General features: G+C 36.7%; 1 protein-coding gene across 2 annotated transcripts; it reads left to right on the top strand.

The window, feature by feature from the left end:
* The first annotated feature begins 1,457 nt into the window (after positions 1-1,457).
* aqp9b (aquaporin 9b) lies at positions 1,458-14,671 on the top strand. 2 transcript variants are annotated; one of them, XM_079842707.1, is made up of 7 exons: positions 1,532-1,760; positions 2,699-2,825; positions 8,297-8,434; positions 8,770-8,888; positions 9,222-9,439; positions 12,968-13,149; positions 13,335-14,356. In XM_079842707.1, exons 1-6 carry the CDS (start codon positions 1,659-1,661, stop codon positions 13,134-13,136), a joined length of 873 nt encoding a protein of 290 aa, XP_079698833.1. In that variant the 5' UTR covers positions 1,532-1,658; the 3' UTR covers positions 13,137-13,149; positions 13,335-14,356. The 2 variants fall into 2 exon arrangements, with proteins under 2 accessions (XP_079698832.1, XP_079698833.1); XM_079842706.1 differs by having other exon boundaries at positions 1,458-1,760; positions 12,968-14,671.
* Positions 14,672-15,503: the final 832 nt, after the last annotated feature.

Genomic DNA, 15,503 nt, shown 5'->3' with positions numbered 1-15,503 from the left:
GTTATCATGTGTGACATGCTAAGGGGCTGAGGGCTGTTAAGATGATGAAGGGGACGGGGTGTTATAATTTGTTAGAACCCACTTGGGTGCTTTTTCTCCATCAGCACATCCCCCTCATTTCACAGCCCTGACAGTGTCTGCCTCACATCAAAGACGACACCCCAGAACAAGTGACAGTGATTAATGCAAACAAAACATACCATCCTATCGCTTCTTCTATTCACAGTCACCACAGTCATGGGATGCCACTGCCAAACTCTGGTCCTCTTTGTTTTTACTTGGTCAAATAGCTCCACCCGGTGGACAAATATAAAAAAATTGAAGCTGCGCTGTAACGTGTCAATGGGTGCGTCTCAATCAGCTCCCCAGTTCAGTAGGCAGGGCACTGATCGCGGAGTCAGCCCATTGACTGATTCCCTGATGATCAGTGCCCTGCCTACTGAACTGGGGAGCTGATTGAGACGCACCCAATGAGAAAAAATCACACAAGAATAAGAAATCCCAATGAATAGCAAGTAGTTATAGGCTATGCAAAACATTGATTGTAAGACATAATATAGAGACTAATTTAAACCAATAGGCCTACCTAGTTGTACTTTTGTGCATGCGTTTTTCAGTTCACATATAGGCTACCTTCATAGCCTAGTGCTTTAGGTCAATGATGAGATAAAGAAATTTAATCCATCTTGATTTAATAAAAAAAAAATATATAATTTGCTAGCAAATACAGATTGTGTCAACATCAAATGATAGCCTAATAAAATACTGCATCTTTTCTTCTCGGCCCTTTTTATCCTTTTTGTTAAAGCTCAACAAAAACAGCAAATGTATTTTAATTCAAGTTTTTTTTTATTTTATGAATTGCATAGGCTTATATAGTATAGGCTATATTAGACCTGGAGAAAATATCAGCATAACGTATCATTGTAGCCTACTATAGCCTATTTCATATTGTAGCAACTGTATGTTGTATCGTAGGGTAGGGTAACACTTTATTTTATGTTACATAGCTATATATAATAAGTAAATTATGCTTTTAATTAATTGCAACTAACACTCAACCAAACCCTAATCCTATGTTATATCATATCCCTAGGCTATACATGTTGTTCATTTAGTATATTAGGCTAGTACTTAAATATATTACACTGTATTAATGATAGCCTACCTTAAAATAAAGTGAAGGCTAACCTATTTGTGTGTTGTATTGTGCGTTATTGAACTGAAATGTAGCTACGCGGTCAAACTACAACTTCTGTTAGTAATTTTAATACTTTATAATAAAAAAGTTATGTCAAATGTGTCGTGTTTTTTTTTACACCTCGTAAACAAAGATTAATTGAACGTCAGTCTACTGATTTCTCACAGAACTCATTGTAACGTCGCTTTTGTAGCGTTACATGTTCGCAAACGATAACAAATTAGCAACGTAGCCTAATGATATGTTCTAGTTGATCGGACTCGTGTTTGTCTCAGCCTGAAAGAGGATGGATAGAGTGAGAGCAAAGAGGAACCACCAACTTGTCATGTCAGTGTGTTTAATGACATCTAAGTAGCAGGAGGGGCGGGGAAGGTTAAAGCCTAAGACACTTAAACTCCAGCGAGATCAGCTCTTCAACTGTCTGTCCGGACATCACATCTCAGCTGTCGGGGAAACCATGGAGCTCGAAAACATGAGAAATTTGAGGGGGAAATGCATGTTGAGGCGGGACATCATAAGAGAGTTTCTGGCAGAACTACTGGGGACATTCGTATTGATAGTAAGTCTTTTGCCTGTCAGGACTTCAGAACTAAGTAAACTGAGATTAACAGCACAGTTTGATTACAGTAAATTATGAATTAGAGTTATGATGGATATTTCAAGTGTAATGGACTGTCAATTCTTTTGGTTCAACAATAAACCAATCTGTCTGCCCATTTCATTCTTGGCATAGGTGGTGTCGAGGTTGATATGCTTTCAATTTAAAGAAGCACTTAACATCTTATGAACCACATATTAGTGTGATAGCTATGTGTGCACATATTATTTGAGACTAAATGCATTGCAATAAATCATATTTAATGGCTATGGTTTAAGTTGTGAAGGACTGTCTCAGTAACTACAAGCTTAAAAAGTCAAATTAGACAGGTTATGTATGTTAGTTAACTGTAAAATAGTACTATTCTCAGGACAAATGTATTTTTCATACAGTCAGATGCTGTCACAAGCTGTCATGTTTGTTCGTATTGTACTTTTACATTTTTGCAGTTTAGTGAAGTGGTTTGCGTTTCATAATTGTATCATGTATGGTTTGACAACTTATCCGACTAACAACATACTAACATATTACTAACAGTATTACTTTACTACAAAAATTACTACCTGATATTTTGATGAGTAATCTTCTACTTAATTTACTATTATTATTAATTACTTTTACTTTTAATTTAGATATTAAAACATGAAATACAGACTTTTTCTACAGTGTTTCCTACTGCTGTTAATTAAGTGAAAAGATTTTGATTCAACATGACAGATTTAGTTGCTTTGGGGTGCCGCCCTGACCATAATGGACTGAGGTTTTGAACAAGCTGCCGTACTAATTAGTTTTGAATAAGTGCTCCACAACAAGAGTGCTTTTCTTATCTGCATGGCACTAGATTTTTCCACTAATTGTCTTCCTAAATTGTCTTCTCACTGCCCATTTCCTGTTTACAGCTGTTCGGTTGTGGTTCAGTGGCCCAAAAAGTCCTCAGCAGTGGCACACATGGGGAACTTCTCACCATCCACTTTGGCTTTACTCTAGGGGTGATGCTGGCTGTGTATATGGCAGGAGGCGTGTCAGGTAACTGGTCACACTGGCGAGTAGAGCCGTCTAGAATACACACATACTGCACAAACTTCAATTCACCTCACAGTCAGTTAGGCTACCTATAGTCTGCTATAAAAATAATACACAAATGGAACTTTGCAATTTTGTTGAAATTATTCCAAAATGCATGTTCATTTGATTGAGAAAATGCATTAGCCTGGGACAGCAGAGTTCAATGCATCTTATCATTTCAAAGGTCATATTTAGCTATCCATCAGGGCTGTTTTTCACAGTTGTTTGTGATCTTTGATCATGCTCAACAAAACATGCGATCTACTCACCTATCTGTCATATGCAACAATATCCATACTATAACCGATGACAAATAAATGGCTAAATTATTAAATTATTAAAACCTAAATCTGGTCAAAGGAGTAAAAAGGCTAGTGAGGCAGAAAAAGCCTTTCATGCAGTAATTAGACAGCTGGATCAAATATGCCCCATGCTGAGTCCATCTTGACCTTTGACCCCAAAGAGAGAGAAAGAGTAAAGGATGGATTTGCTTCAGTGCATAACAGACTTGTGCTTCCATAATTGTAGGATTAATGAACATCATAATTGAGGAGGAAAACCGTGTGCTTATTGTATTTGAGGCATTTCTTTGATATTTTGAAGGGAAAAAAATGTTTTCCCCAAACAATATACTGTAGTGATGAACAGGGGGGAGGAGGAAATGATGGGTCAATTACATGCTCTTAAAACTTGCATGAGGGTTAGTGTCAAGTGGAGACGTGTGTCGGGTTTGATATACCAGATTGGAAATGTCTGGCTTTCATTAAGTGAATTCCTCAAGGATTATGGTGAGGTGAAGCTTTTATTATAATGTGGTACAATAATGCAGATGATTCCAGGAATTTCTTTTATCATTTCCTGTAAATGAGAAGCAACAAAAATGAAATAAGAGCACATTTACACGAGTGGAAAAAGTGGCAAACCATTATTGGCAATAATTGACTGCACATTGATTCACTTAGACTAACCTCACTACTCTCAGGTGAATAGAGTCCAGATAATCTCATTTACGAATGAGTAGTAGCTTAAAATCTCATTTGTTGTGCATCCATTTATCGTATGTATCGTATGTTTACGTACTGTTTAATGCACAGCTAGCCGTGGATTGATGTTTGCAGCGCAATATTTGACCGGATGGGTAAAATCTATGGTTATTTTCATCAGTTGCGGCTCGTTAGATCTTTGAACCAGACACAGAGAAGTAGTGCGATTTTTATTTATTTAACTGAAAAATGTATAGCATTTATTTTAAATAATTATCGAGAGACAGAGAGAGAGAGAGAGAGAGGGAGATATGAAAAAGATAGAGATGAGATGCATACCTGCATCTGTTCGCCTCTCTCTCTATTAACAATGAAGCTGTGAATTGAATTACTTCAGAATAGCGATGTAACCCCCTCGTTGCTGAGGAATAGCGACTCTACTGCTATTTCATGCATTCTGACTTATTTACAATGTTAAAGAGTTGGATTCTCATCCTAAACATGACCAAAATGTAAAAAAAATGAGTTGGACGTATGACAAGAGTATTTCTGTGCCAAATATACTCCTTCCGGATTCAAACAAGTTTCGGAAAGTTTTTTTTAGAGTATGGCCTTTTATGAACTCATAAAGGGCGGAATTACTTGTATGGGGACTTCTCCCGGATGAGCGCATGCACACGAGCAAAAGCAGGAGCTTGCACATCAACAAGCTTCGTTCTGGTTACGGGAGCCGTCGGCAGCACTGTCATTTTGTTTTTAGACCACGAAATCAACAATGTCGCTAAAGAAGTGTGTTTCTGGTTGTGAGGGAAAGATAACCTTGTTCAGCTTCCCAAATAACCCAGCGTTAAACAGTGGATGCAGTTTGTTTTTCCGGAGTTCTGCAAGTGTGTTTGTTTGTTCCCAGTCATGAGTCAAAACCGCAGGCAGTGAGTGAAACGGCATCAAATGTCTGTGTTTTGTTGGCAATCGGCGTGTATGTGCATATGATGTAGACAACACAAACGTATATTGAATAGAAAGTTATCCAGGGAGGGATAATGCCATGAATGTAGTGTGTGTGTGTGTGTGTGTGTGTGTGTGTGTGTGTGTGTGTGTGTGTGTGTGTGTGTGTGTGTGCCCTCTTTAGCTCCGCCCACTGCACTCCTCCACGAGTTCGGCTGTTTTCGGAAAAAAATCGGTACAGCGTATCTGTCTTTTATAAATATGATAAAACTAAACACTCTTCGGAGATATGAAGGATGAAATACTACTCTATAGGTACTCAAGATTAACATGAGACTGACTGAAACTGTGTGCGTTATGCCCCCTTTAATAAATCTTCTCTTGAGCAATAAGCAAGCTGACATTCAGTAGCTACAATGTATATCTTTTATTTCGAATATATGCAAATGTCATTTAAGCATCATTTTTGAACAGTGCACAAGTGCTCTAGTACACAAGAAGGAACCTATGATTGATTCTGGAAAAATATTTCCAAAATATCTGAGAAAAATGAGAAATAGTCCTCAGATGCCATGCCCGTAATTTATAGCAACAAATCTGGCATTAATTGAAACTCAAACGGGTTAGTTAAAAGAAGTTATTACTCTACCGGCTGCGTGACCTCATTAACCAACGTGGTTGAATGACAAATTTGCAACAATACAATTTCGGGAAACAGTCTTGGCTAGTTGCTTTGTTCAACAATCCATCGTACTAATATAATATTAGTTGCAGTGAGTTAAAAAACAATTATTTCATAAACTAATAGCATTGAATAATAAATATAACAATAATAAATTGTCCTTCTATTCATGTTAACATTTTCAATAAACATTTAATAATATTTTATTTCATAATAATAATAATTGCTATTATTATTCATTGTCTTTTTATTCATGTTTGCATTTTATTTAAGAAATATTGTTTTTATTGCAATTATACACAGATCAAGGAACGTTGCAAACAGATTTTTTTATTATTATTAACAACAACAATAATAATAATTTTTTTTAAAATCAAACATGAATAAAAGGACAATGAAGTTGTCTTGAGGAAAGGGTTGTGAAGGCATGAGACTCTGTGGTTTATCCATCAGTAGCGGCTTCTAGACCTCAAGCTTACAATTGTGCAAGTGTTATTTTGGTGATGCATGCAACTGAATTATCGGGGTGACAAGCCATGAGCTTCAGATCTGTTCCTCATCATTTGCTGCCAGCGGTTCTCTCCTCTCACTGCGTAAAGGCAGAGCCATATAGAAATCTATATGCATGCAATGTTACATATAGACTGAGTTGTGCAGTGAAAAGTGTGCATTTGTGCATGAATAAGTTGGTTTGCCCAGCAGCCCACATGACTGTGAATGTGATAATCTTACACGCTGTGATGATAAGTACAGTATTGAACTAATGAGCTTTTCTGGAGCATATGTACCAGGTTGAAGTCAGGTGTGGGCACTGGCCCATCATTATTAAGCCTTTAACAAGAAGTACATCATGGAAAAAATATTTTCTAAAATGTGAATGAAAACGATAGATATACAATCAGTTGCGTTTTACGGTGTAATATGTAATGTTGCTTTTTATATTCTGCTGTCTTAAATGTGATGAAGTTCAAAAGACCCAAACAACAAGATTGGATTCCTGCTTAATGATTATAATGAGTCAAAATGAACAAACACAAGGTCCTGATTCACTGCACTTTTACATTTAATCAGCATTGAGAAATCAGTTGAGGTTTACGTGGGTCAGGAAAGGCCAGTGTTTTCGATTGTGTTGTGCTGGCATTAGAGCTGAAGCAGTGTGTACGGTGGGGTCAGAGACAGTTCTGCAGGCCTGAGTGCTCTTATGTCCAAGCAGAGTTACTTCTAAGCCCTGCTGTGATGTCAGAAGACTCAGTCAGATTATGTCAGACCCAATTCCCATTGACTTCCTTAACTAGTTTTTGTAGACAGTGTTTATGAGGAACTCTCTGGATTATGGGGGGTGGGGGTGGTGGGGGGGTGGGGGTGTATACCTACACTCACCTAAAGGATTATTAAGAACACCATACTAATACTGTGTTTGACCCCCTTTCGCCTTCAGAACTGCCTTAATTCTACGTGGCATTGATTCAACAAGGTGCTGAAAGCATTCTTTAGAAATGTTGGCCCATATTGATAGGATAGCATCTTGCAGTTGATGGAGATTTGTGGAATGCACATCCAGGGCACGAAGCTCCCGTTCCACCACATCCCAAAGATGCTCTATTGGGTTGAGATCTGGTGACTGTGGGGGCCATTTTAGTACAGTGAACTCATTGTCATGTTCAAGAAACCAATTTGAAATGATTCGAGCTTTGTGACATGGTGCATTATCCTGCTGGAAGTAGCCATCAGAGGATGGGTACATGGTGGTCATAAAGGGATGGACATGGTCAGAAACAATGCTCAGGTAGGCCGTGGCATTTAAACGATGTCCAATTGGCACTAAGGGGCCTAAAGTGTGCCAAGAAAACATCCCCCACACCATTACTTCACCACCACCAGCCTGCACAGTGGTAACAAGGCATGATGGATCCATGTTCTCATTCTGTTTACGCCAAATTTTGACTCTACCATCTGAACGTCTCAACAGAAATCGAGACTCATCAGACCAGGCAACATTTTTCCAGTCTTCAACTGTCCAATTTTGATGAGCTTGTGCAAATTGTAGCCTCTTTTTCCTATTTGTAGTGGAGATGAGTGGTACCCGGTGGGGTCTTCTGCTGTTGTAGCCCATCCGCCTCAAGGTTGTGCGTGTTGTGGCTTCACAAATGCTTTGCTGCATACCTCGGTTGTAACGAGTGGTTATTTCCGTCAAAGTTGCTCTTCTATCAGCTTGAATAAGTCGGCCCATTCTCCTCTGACCTCTATTATCAATTAGGCATTTTCGCCCACAGGACTGCCGCATACTGGATGTTTTTCCCTTTTCACACCATTCTTTGTAAACCCTAGAAATGGTTGTGCGTGAAAATCCCAGTAACTGAGCAGATTGTGAAATACTCAGACCGGCCCGTCTGGCACCAACAACCAAGCCACGCTCAAAATTGCTTAAATCACCTTTCTTTCCCATTCTGACATTCAGTTTGGAGTTCAGGAGATTGTCTTGACCAGGACCACACCCCTAAATGCATTGAAGCAACTGCCATGTGATTGGTTGATTAGATAACTGCATTAATAAGAAATTGAACAGGTGTTCCTAATAATCCTTTAGGTGAATGTATATAGCAGTGAGCGAAATCACATAACTGTGAGTTTGAAATGAAGGATGCAGTGTATATCTTTTATTGTAATAGATAATAATCTGTACCATAAAAAACCTCAACATGCTTTTATACAAACCTCAATCAATACAAAATTACCATTCAACAGTGGACCACTAAAACCAATACAAACACTTTGCTGTCATCAAAGGTTTGAAGACTCTCAATTATTGCATCTCATTGCAGGTGGACATGTGAACCCAGCTGTTTCTCTGGCTATGGTTGTCGTGGGGAAACTCCCAATAAAGAAATTTCCTGTCTATGTGGCAGCTCAATTTCTTGGTGCCTTTGCCGGCTCTTGTGCTGTCTACTGTCTGTACTATGGTAAGTTTTCAGGGCACTTGTATGTTATAGCTTCTGTTATGGACTCCTTTTCTATGGTAGTCTGCTAAAGTGTACCTTACATACTTATATTAGACACACACAACTCAAATAAAAGGTCTGGCTTGTTCTGACCTTTGATAGATTTAGATTAGACATTAGATTTAACATTCCAGAGTACAATTACTCTGAACAATCGTCAAATGACTTTCTTTTAATTCATTTCTAAAACATTTCTAGTTGAAAATGGGTGTTGGATGTTGAAATATAACTACTAATATCTCCTTTGCAGCAACTTTCAGCATAAAATACCTAAAAATATATTGTCTTGTCCATAGGTGCCTTTGCAAATTTCGCTGATGGACATCTGTTTGTAACTGGTAAAAATTCCACAGCGAATATCTTTGCTTCATATCCCAGTGAAAATCTCTCGTTGTTAAATGGATTTATTGATCAGGTGAGTGAAACACACCAATTCATTATTCTAAATATGATCTCACTGGTTATTATACAGTGAAATGGTTTTAAAGCTTGTGGTTTGAATTATAGACTATTGTTTCTATAGTAACAATATTCAAATAAATCATAAGTATAGAAATCACTGGTGGAGAACGTTTACACCTTAAAACAAACAAAAAAACCCTAAACGAAATATACTCTAAACTTTATATCTCGCAATGTGAACTTATTTCCTATTTTAAAATTGACCGCACAATTACTTTTTTTCTTTGAGATAAAACAGGCTTCCATAAGAGAATGTTTTGCTGATCATTAGTCTCTATTTACACAGGTGATCGGCACAGGTGCCCTGGTCCTCTGTATCTTAGCCATAATAGATAAGAGGAATATCGGGGCACCTAAAGGGATGGAGCCTGTGGTTATTGGTCTGAGCATCCTGGCTATCAGCGTGTCCATGGCACTGAACTGCGGCTATCCGATCAACCCTGCCAGAGACTTGGGTCCGAGGCTTTTCACTGCTATAGCAGGATGGGGCTTAGAGGTGTTCAGGTACAGAAAACCTTTGCTGCGTCAACATACTCTTTTTGTTATTGTTTGGTTGGATTTTCTACTTCTTCCCTTATATGCATGTGACCCGTGCTGGCAAAAAGAGTCGGAATGCGCACAGGATTTTGGTCAATTTCGAGTTTTTCACAAAAATGTGTTCATTAAGCCCTCGTCCAGCGATCATAATGCTCCAAATAGCAATTCAACATCTAAAAGTATCTTTATTTGTATGTTTTCGAAGAGGAGTACCTTTCCTTTGTCCATGAAAACGATCTCACTCGCGCTGACTGACAGCTCCAAAGCGCACAAAGACGTCTCAGACAGCGCACTATCCCGATATACACATATACACAGAATTATGGTATTTCAAAATATGTCATTATCTAACATTATCTGTTATATCTTATGTGAACTTTGGTTAACTGTTGGGGGAAAACATCTTATGTGTGACATTATTTTAGATCAGTGTGGTACAGTACGTCCGAATATATATAGACTGTCTGTTTCATTTGGCTAATGTTAATCAAACAGTTGTGGTATCATGGGGAAAAAAAGTTGAATATATTTTTTTTTCAATAGATATTTGGGGTTGACTTGGTGTGTGTCAAATTTGGTGTTATTACCAGGGACTTTAAAGTATGGTTGCTAGGTGATTTTGTTTTGGAACCCTCAGAAAACTTTTAACTAAATTTTTCTCAAAACTGACTTTGCTGACTCTATTGTTTTCAAACAGGTGTAGCTCAGTCATTTTTTTGTCCGATTTAAACAAATCATAGATCATTTTGAAGGTTTTTTAAATAGAGAATGAAAATAACTCATTTTAAAAATGTGCTCATTGCGACTCAGGGAAGTTTGTCTATGGTATAACACAATAGAAGTGTTACCCTGTGACACAGGATTCAACCAGCAAGTGAGAAACAGAGGCACACTTCCCATCAACATACCTTTAGAAACTCAAAATAGACTTTAAGTGCAAAGGCCTATCACCATTCTTCTGACAGAGCAAATGAATTTTTCAATGCACTTGTGTATCTCCTGCATATTGAAGCAATTTTAAAAATGTACGTGAGGCAGTCTCCTTGCATAAATATTCAGAGTGCCACAACCAAAGACAGTATGCATTTTATTCCTCTAACTTTTCATATTAAAGGGAAAAAAAGTGATCGTCTTTTATTATAACTCTGCTTTTAGCTATCACAGTTATGTAGGTCATTGTCAGAGAGAGATTGTCTGATTTTATGCACAATTCAACACAAAAAGGACTGAGTAAAGAATGATTAAGCGTTGTATAAAATAAATGTCTAACATATGCAATATAAGTGGATAAATAGAATACTGCTGTGTTTACAATCATAAATGTAAAAACTGTAGCCTTTGACTCATTCATGCAAATCTCTTGAAACCTACTGATTGGTCATTCAGCTATCAAATATTTTACAACTACAAACACAGGGGGACGTCCACTAAGAGCTAATCACATATCAGGTGACTACGCGAGGAAGTGCTTGTCTGCTTAATTTGTCTTCCAAATCGAAAACACCTAAGGGTCACCTAAGTGCAAATGGCTCTGGTGTCATAATTGCAACAAACAAGCATGTACATTATAAACACTATAGTGTACATGAGCATTTCATAAATTCAGTGCAGCAAAGTGTCTGTATGCAGTGGCAATGCATTTGTTTACAGTTACCTCTGCCAACCTGTTTGTAGAGCAGGTTGAAGGACACAGAGCACTTGTTTTCTCAGTAGCCTATAAAAGGATCAAGGGATTGAGGGAGGGAAAGAGTGCTGCAGACAGGGAGCACTGGAGTGACACACTAAGCACAGATTACATTGAATGCATTAGTGTCTGCGCAGCAAGACTAGACAACAACTCTGTGTTGACATCATCCTGTGTTGACGCAGAACAACACTTCAATCCCAAGATACACCAGTAATGTACAGGCACGTTCCTGATCAATCATGCGTGTCCAGTCTACTTCAACCTTTAACCTTAATTGCAATTGTAAATGACAACTGATATAGAATCAAAAATGAATGAAATTCAAGAAATGCATTTGTACCATTAATGTTATCTGATTAATATAAAAAAAAAATTAGAACTTTCCTATAGCTCAAACAGTAGAGCATGGCGCTAGCAACGCCAAGGTCATGGGTTCGATCCCCAGGGAAAACAAGAATTGACAAAAATGTAAAATGTGTACCTTGAATGCAGTGTAAGTCGCTTTGGATAAAAGCGTCTGTCAAATGCATAAATGAAATGAGAAGTAGCCATTGAATGATCAATATGCAAAATGACACCTAAATTTGCGTATAATTTATATACAGGGGTCACAAAAAGTATTTGGACAATTTGTACAATATTTGGTTACTTAAAACCAGAGGCGGGCAGTAGTGAAGTATTTTTAAATTCTACTCAAGTACATATTTCAAGTATATGTGCTTTATCTCAGTTTTTCTTTGGAAAACTTTTACTTCACTTCATTCCAAAGCGTAATGCCGTACTTTTTACTGCACTACGTTTCATGAATAAAAGTTTAGAGCCATGCTCTACTGTTTTTTTTTTACTTTAATTACATTAAAAATGTAATACTTTCTTACTTTTACTCAAGTAAAACTTTGAATTGCTTTTACTTGAGTAAAAGTATACAGTACTACATTTTTTATGTAAATAAGTATTAAATGATATTCAATATGAAACGTAGTGCAGTACAAATTACAATATTATGTTTTGGAATGTTGTGAAGTAAAACTTTTCCAAAAAAGAACACTGATAAAGTACATAAACTTGAAAAATAAAATTACTTGGAAAGTAAAAATACTTCACTACTGTCCGCCTCTGCTTAAAACATTTAAACATGTCTGAATGTCATTGCATTAAATGCAAAATATCAAACCAAATGGCATCTGCAAAAAAATGATTCTCAGAAAATTCTGCTTCAAAACTGTGTTTGTACTAATATTCAAAAGTTTGGGGTCAGCAAGTTATGTAAATGAATCGTTTAAGTTGATCATAAGTAAAGACATTTATAATGTTATTAAATATTTCTAAATCAAATCGATGCTTTTCTTTTGAACATTCTATTCATCAAAGAATCCTCAAAAATGTATCATTTCCACAAAAAACTTACGCAGCACAACTTTCTCTCAACATTGATAATAAGAAGAAATGTTTTTTGAGGACCAAATCAGCATATTAGAATGATTCCTGAAGGATCATGTGACACTGAAGACTGGAGTAATGATGCTGAAAATTCAGCTTTGCCATCACAGGAATAAATAATATTTTAAAATATATTAAAATAGAAAACAGTTATTTTAAATTGTAATAATATTTCCCAATATGACTGTTTTTACTGTATTTTTGGTCAAATAAATGCAGCCTTGATGCCCCAAAAATACCCCAAATTCCTCATTCCAGTTCAAACTCTGGCTCAAAACACTGCATGTAAAATTCTAATTAATATTTTTCTTTGGTAATTCTTACATTCAGATTTTTGTCCAGCCTTGACTTTATTCTCACCTGTTTAGTGCTGGAAATGGCTGGTGGTGGGTTCCAGTAGTCGGGCCGATGGTGGGAGGTGTGGCTGGGGCAGTGATCTACTTCCTAATGATTGAGCTGCACCATCCTGAACCTGAGAAGAACCTTGAAGATGACAACAGCATCAAAGATAAATATGAATTAAACACCGTTAACTAAAAAGAGATGGAAAGTATGGTATCTTTTCCTTCACCAGATCTCAAGCAAGAAACTCTCTTTTCTTCTGTCTTTTCCTCCTAGATCTCTTAGATATCTTTCCTGAGTCTTTTGCCAAGTACATTCATTAAACCAAGCAGCTATGGAAGACAGCACGTGTTAATTATGCATAATTGTAGCTGTTTTTCATGTTTTTAACAGAAGTAGAACTATAGAGGACTCATTCCATCAACATGGAGAAACAATCAGGTTTTTTATGGAAAGCACCCGCAGTTCCGTTACCATCACACCACTGCCAGTAAAAGATTGCAGGTGCTATAGATCCTCCATATTATTTACTCTGGGTTGTATTTAGAGATAATCATGATTTCCGACTGGTTTCTCAGGTTTCCTTTTTCTTAAGACAGTGTCAATGCAGTTTGTCTAGACTCAGACTCTAGGATTATACTTATAATGTCCTTCATTCCTATGTCCAATCCTTCTACTACTTGTCTTCTTCTCACATTAACTTTCAGGCATCTGACAACCCTATAACTTACCATAAGCAGATGCATGTTTTTCTCTCTCTAAAATGAAGGAAGAGGCTACTTTACTGTCTACTCAGTTTACTCAAAGATGAACAGTCCTCATTGTCTGTAAACGGTTAAGTGAGGACAAATCAGTACAACATATGAATTAACTGCATGCATAACTGCTGATAAGGTAACATGCATGAGGTAACAAGATGAATGTTGCAATGCATGCTAAAAAAAAAACAGCGATGAACTATTAAATATAAGCATAAGAAGAAATACATGTGTATTTATGCTACAGTGTGTCAAAGGTAGAGGAAAAGCAGTATTGTGTATAATACCATATTTAGACATGTTCACATTTCAGGCATAGAAAAGCTTAATGTGATCTTTTTAATGCATCCTTCGCAGCTCCAGTATTTCGTGGCTATTGTTTATGGGAAAAAATATGTTTCATAATATATGTTTTTTTTTCTAATTATTTTAGTAATTTTTGTTGGCGCTTAAATTAATAGCAGTTGTTTGTACAATTCAAAGAGATCATATTATATATATATTTTTTTGTCTTTTTATCATGTTATTTCAGTTTCAGATTTTTTACTCTCATAAATGAAACGTTTTGAGATTAATTACTACATTCAAAATGCTGAAGACATGTACTGTCATTCTGCTATTGTAGACTAGACATAAAATAAACATACTGTTATACATAACTCATGTCTGCTTTCCTGTGAATAAGGATTTAGACCACATCAACCATTATATTGTGTCTGTATTCTACAGTATTGCATCACAGTCAGTTTAGTCCTTCCATAAGACACATCTGAACTCATTTACCTTCGTAATGATAATGACCTTGGCAAAACATGCACAAATGTTACATTTGTGAATTAATTTGCTTAAAGATAAACATTGATTCAACTCTGCATATCCAATATAAGCAGAAGACCAGTGGATAAACCACATGCTGCTAGTAGTAAAGTTAAATAGTAGTAGGGAGAGATGAAATAAACAGCTCTGACCTGCACAACTGTATCTGACCTGATTTAATCACTATCACTATCTGATTCTGACAATCACCATCATACTCCACTGAGTTTATGCATACATACGCCCTCTGTTTCTGCTAACCAGACTGTAGCATGTTCATCAGCCAACCATTCTGTGAAACAACAATGGCAACATGCTGCACAAGAGAAACTATTTTTTATTATAATCTGTTTCATCGACAACATCATCTTTGGGAAGACTGTTGGCATATTACAGTTTTTCTCAGTCGCTTCGGTACATTTCTTCAATCATCCTTAAGATTTGCAAACCACTAAGTGCATTTCTCAAAACGAACTTATGTATTTAAAACATATGCCAGTGAACAGTGCCATCAGACTGACAAGTCCTTGTGTCATTGTTCTCAAACAAGGTAAGTAAAAATGCTTAGTCATGTTGTCAAAATAACAGTATCTTCAGATGTAAACTACGACTACGATTTTGATGACAGTTATTAAAAATGCACAAGATTCCACTACCTATATGACATATAAATTTCAACAATACAAAATTACACATTACTCTATGTGGGATATTGATTGCAAGAGATAGGATTCAGTTATACTTTTACTGTTGGTCTGTCAATATTCATTGTGATATAAAGAAAAAGACAAGACTGTATGTCTTCATAAAGTATATATTTACTGCATAATGTAAAATGCAAGTGGACTACTGTAATACAGCAGTAAGTATACAGGATTACATTAGAATAACTGATTATATACATGTTCTGTTCTACAAACGTTTGAATGATTGAGGACACTGTTGTTCTCCCAACACTTGGCTGTACCTTTCGACCCGCCTTCCACCA

This window comes from Gobio gobio (assembly GCF_949357685.1).
Source record: "Gobio gobio genome assembly, chromosome: 2".
NCBI lineage: Eukaryota > Metazoa > Chordata > Actinopteri > Cypriniformes > Gobionidae > Gobio > Gobio gobio.
The sequence above is the reverse complement of the archived record's forward strand: the minus strand, read 5'-3'. Positions and strand labels throughout refer to the sequence as shown.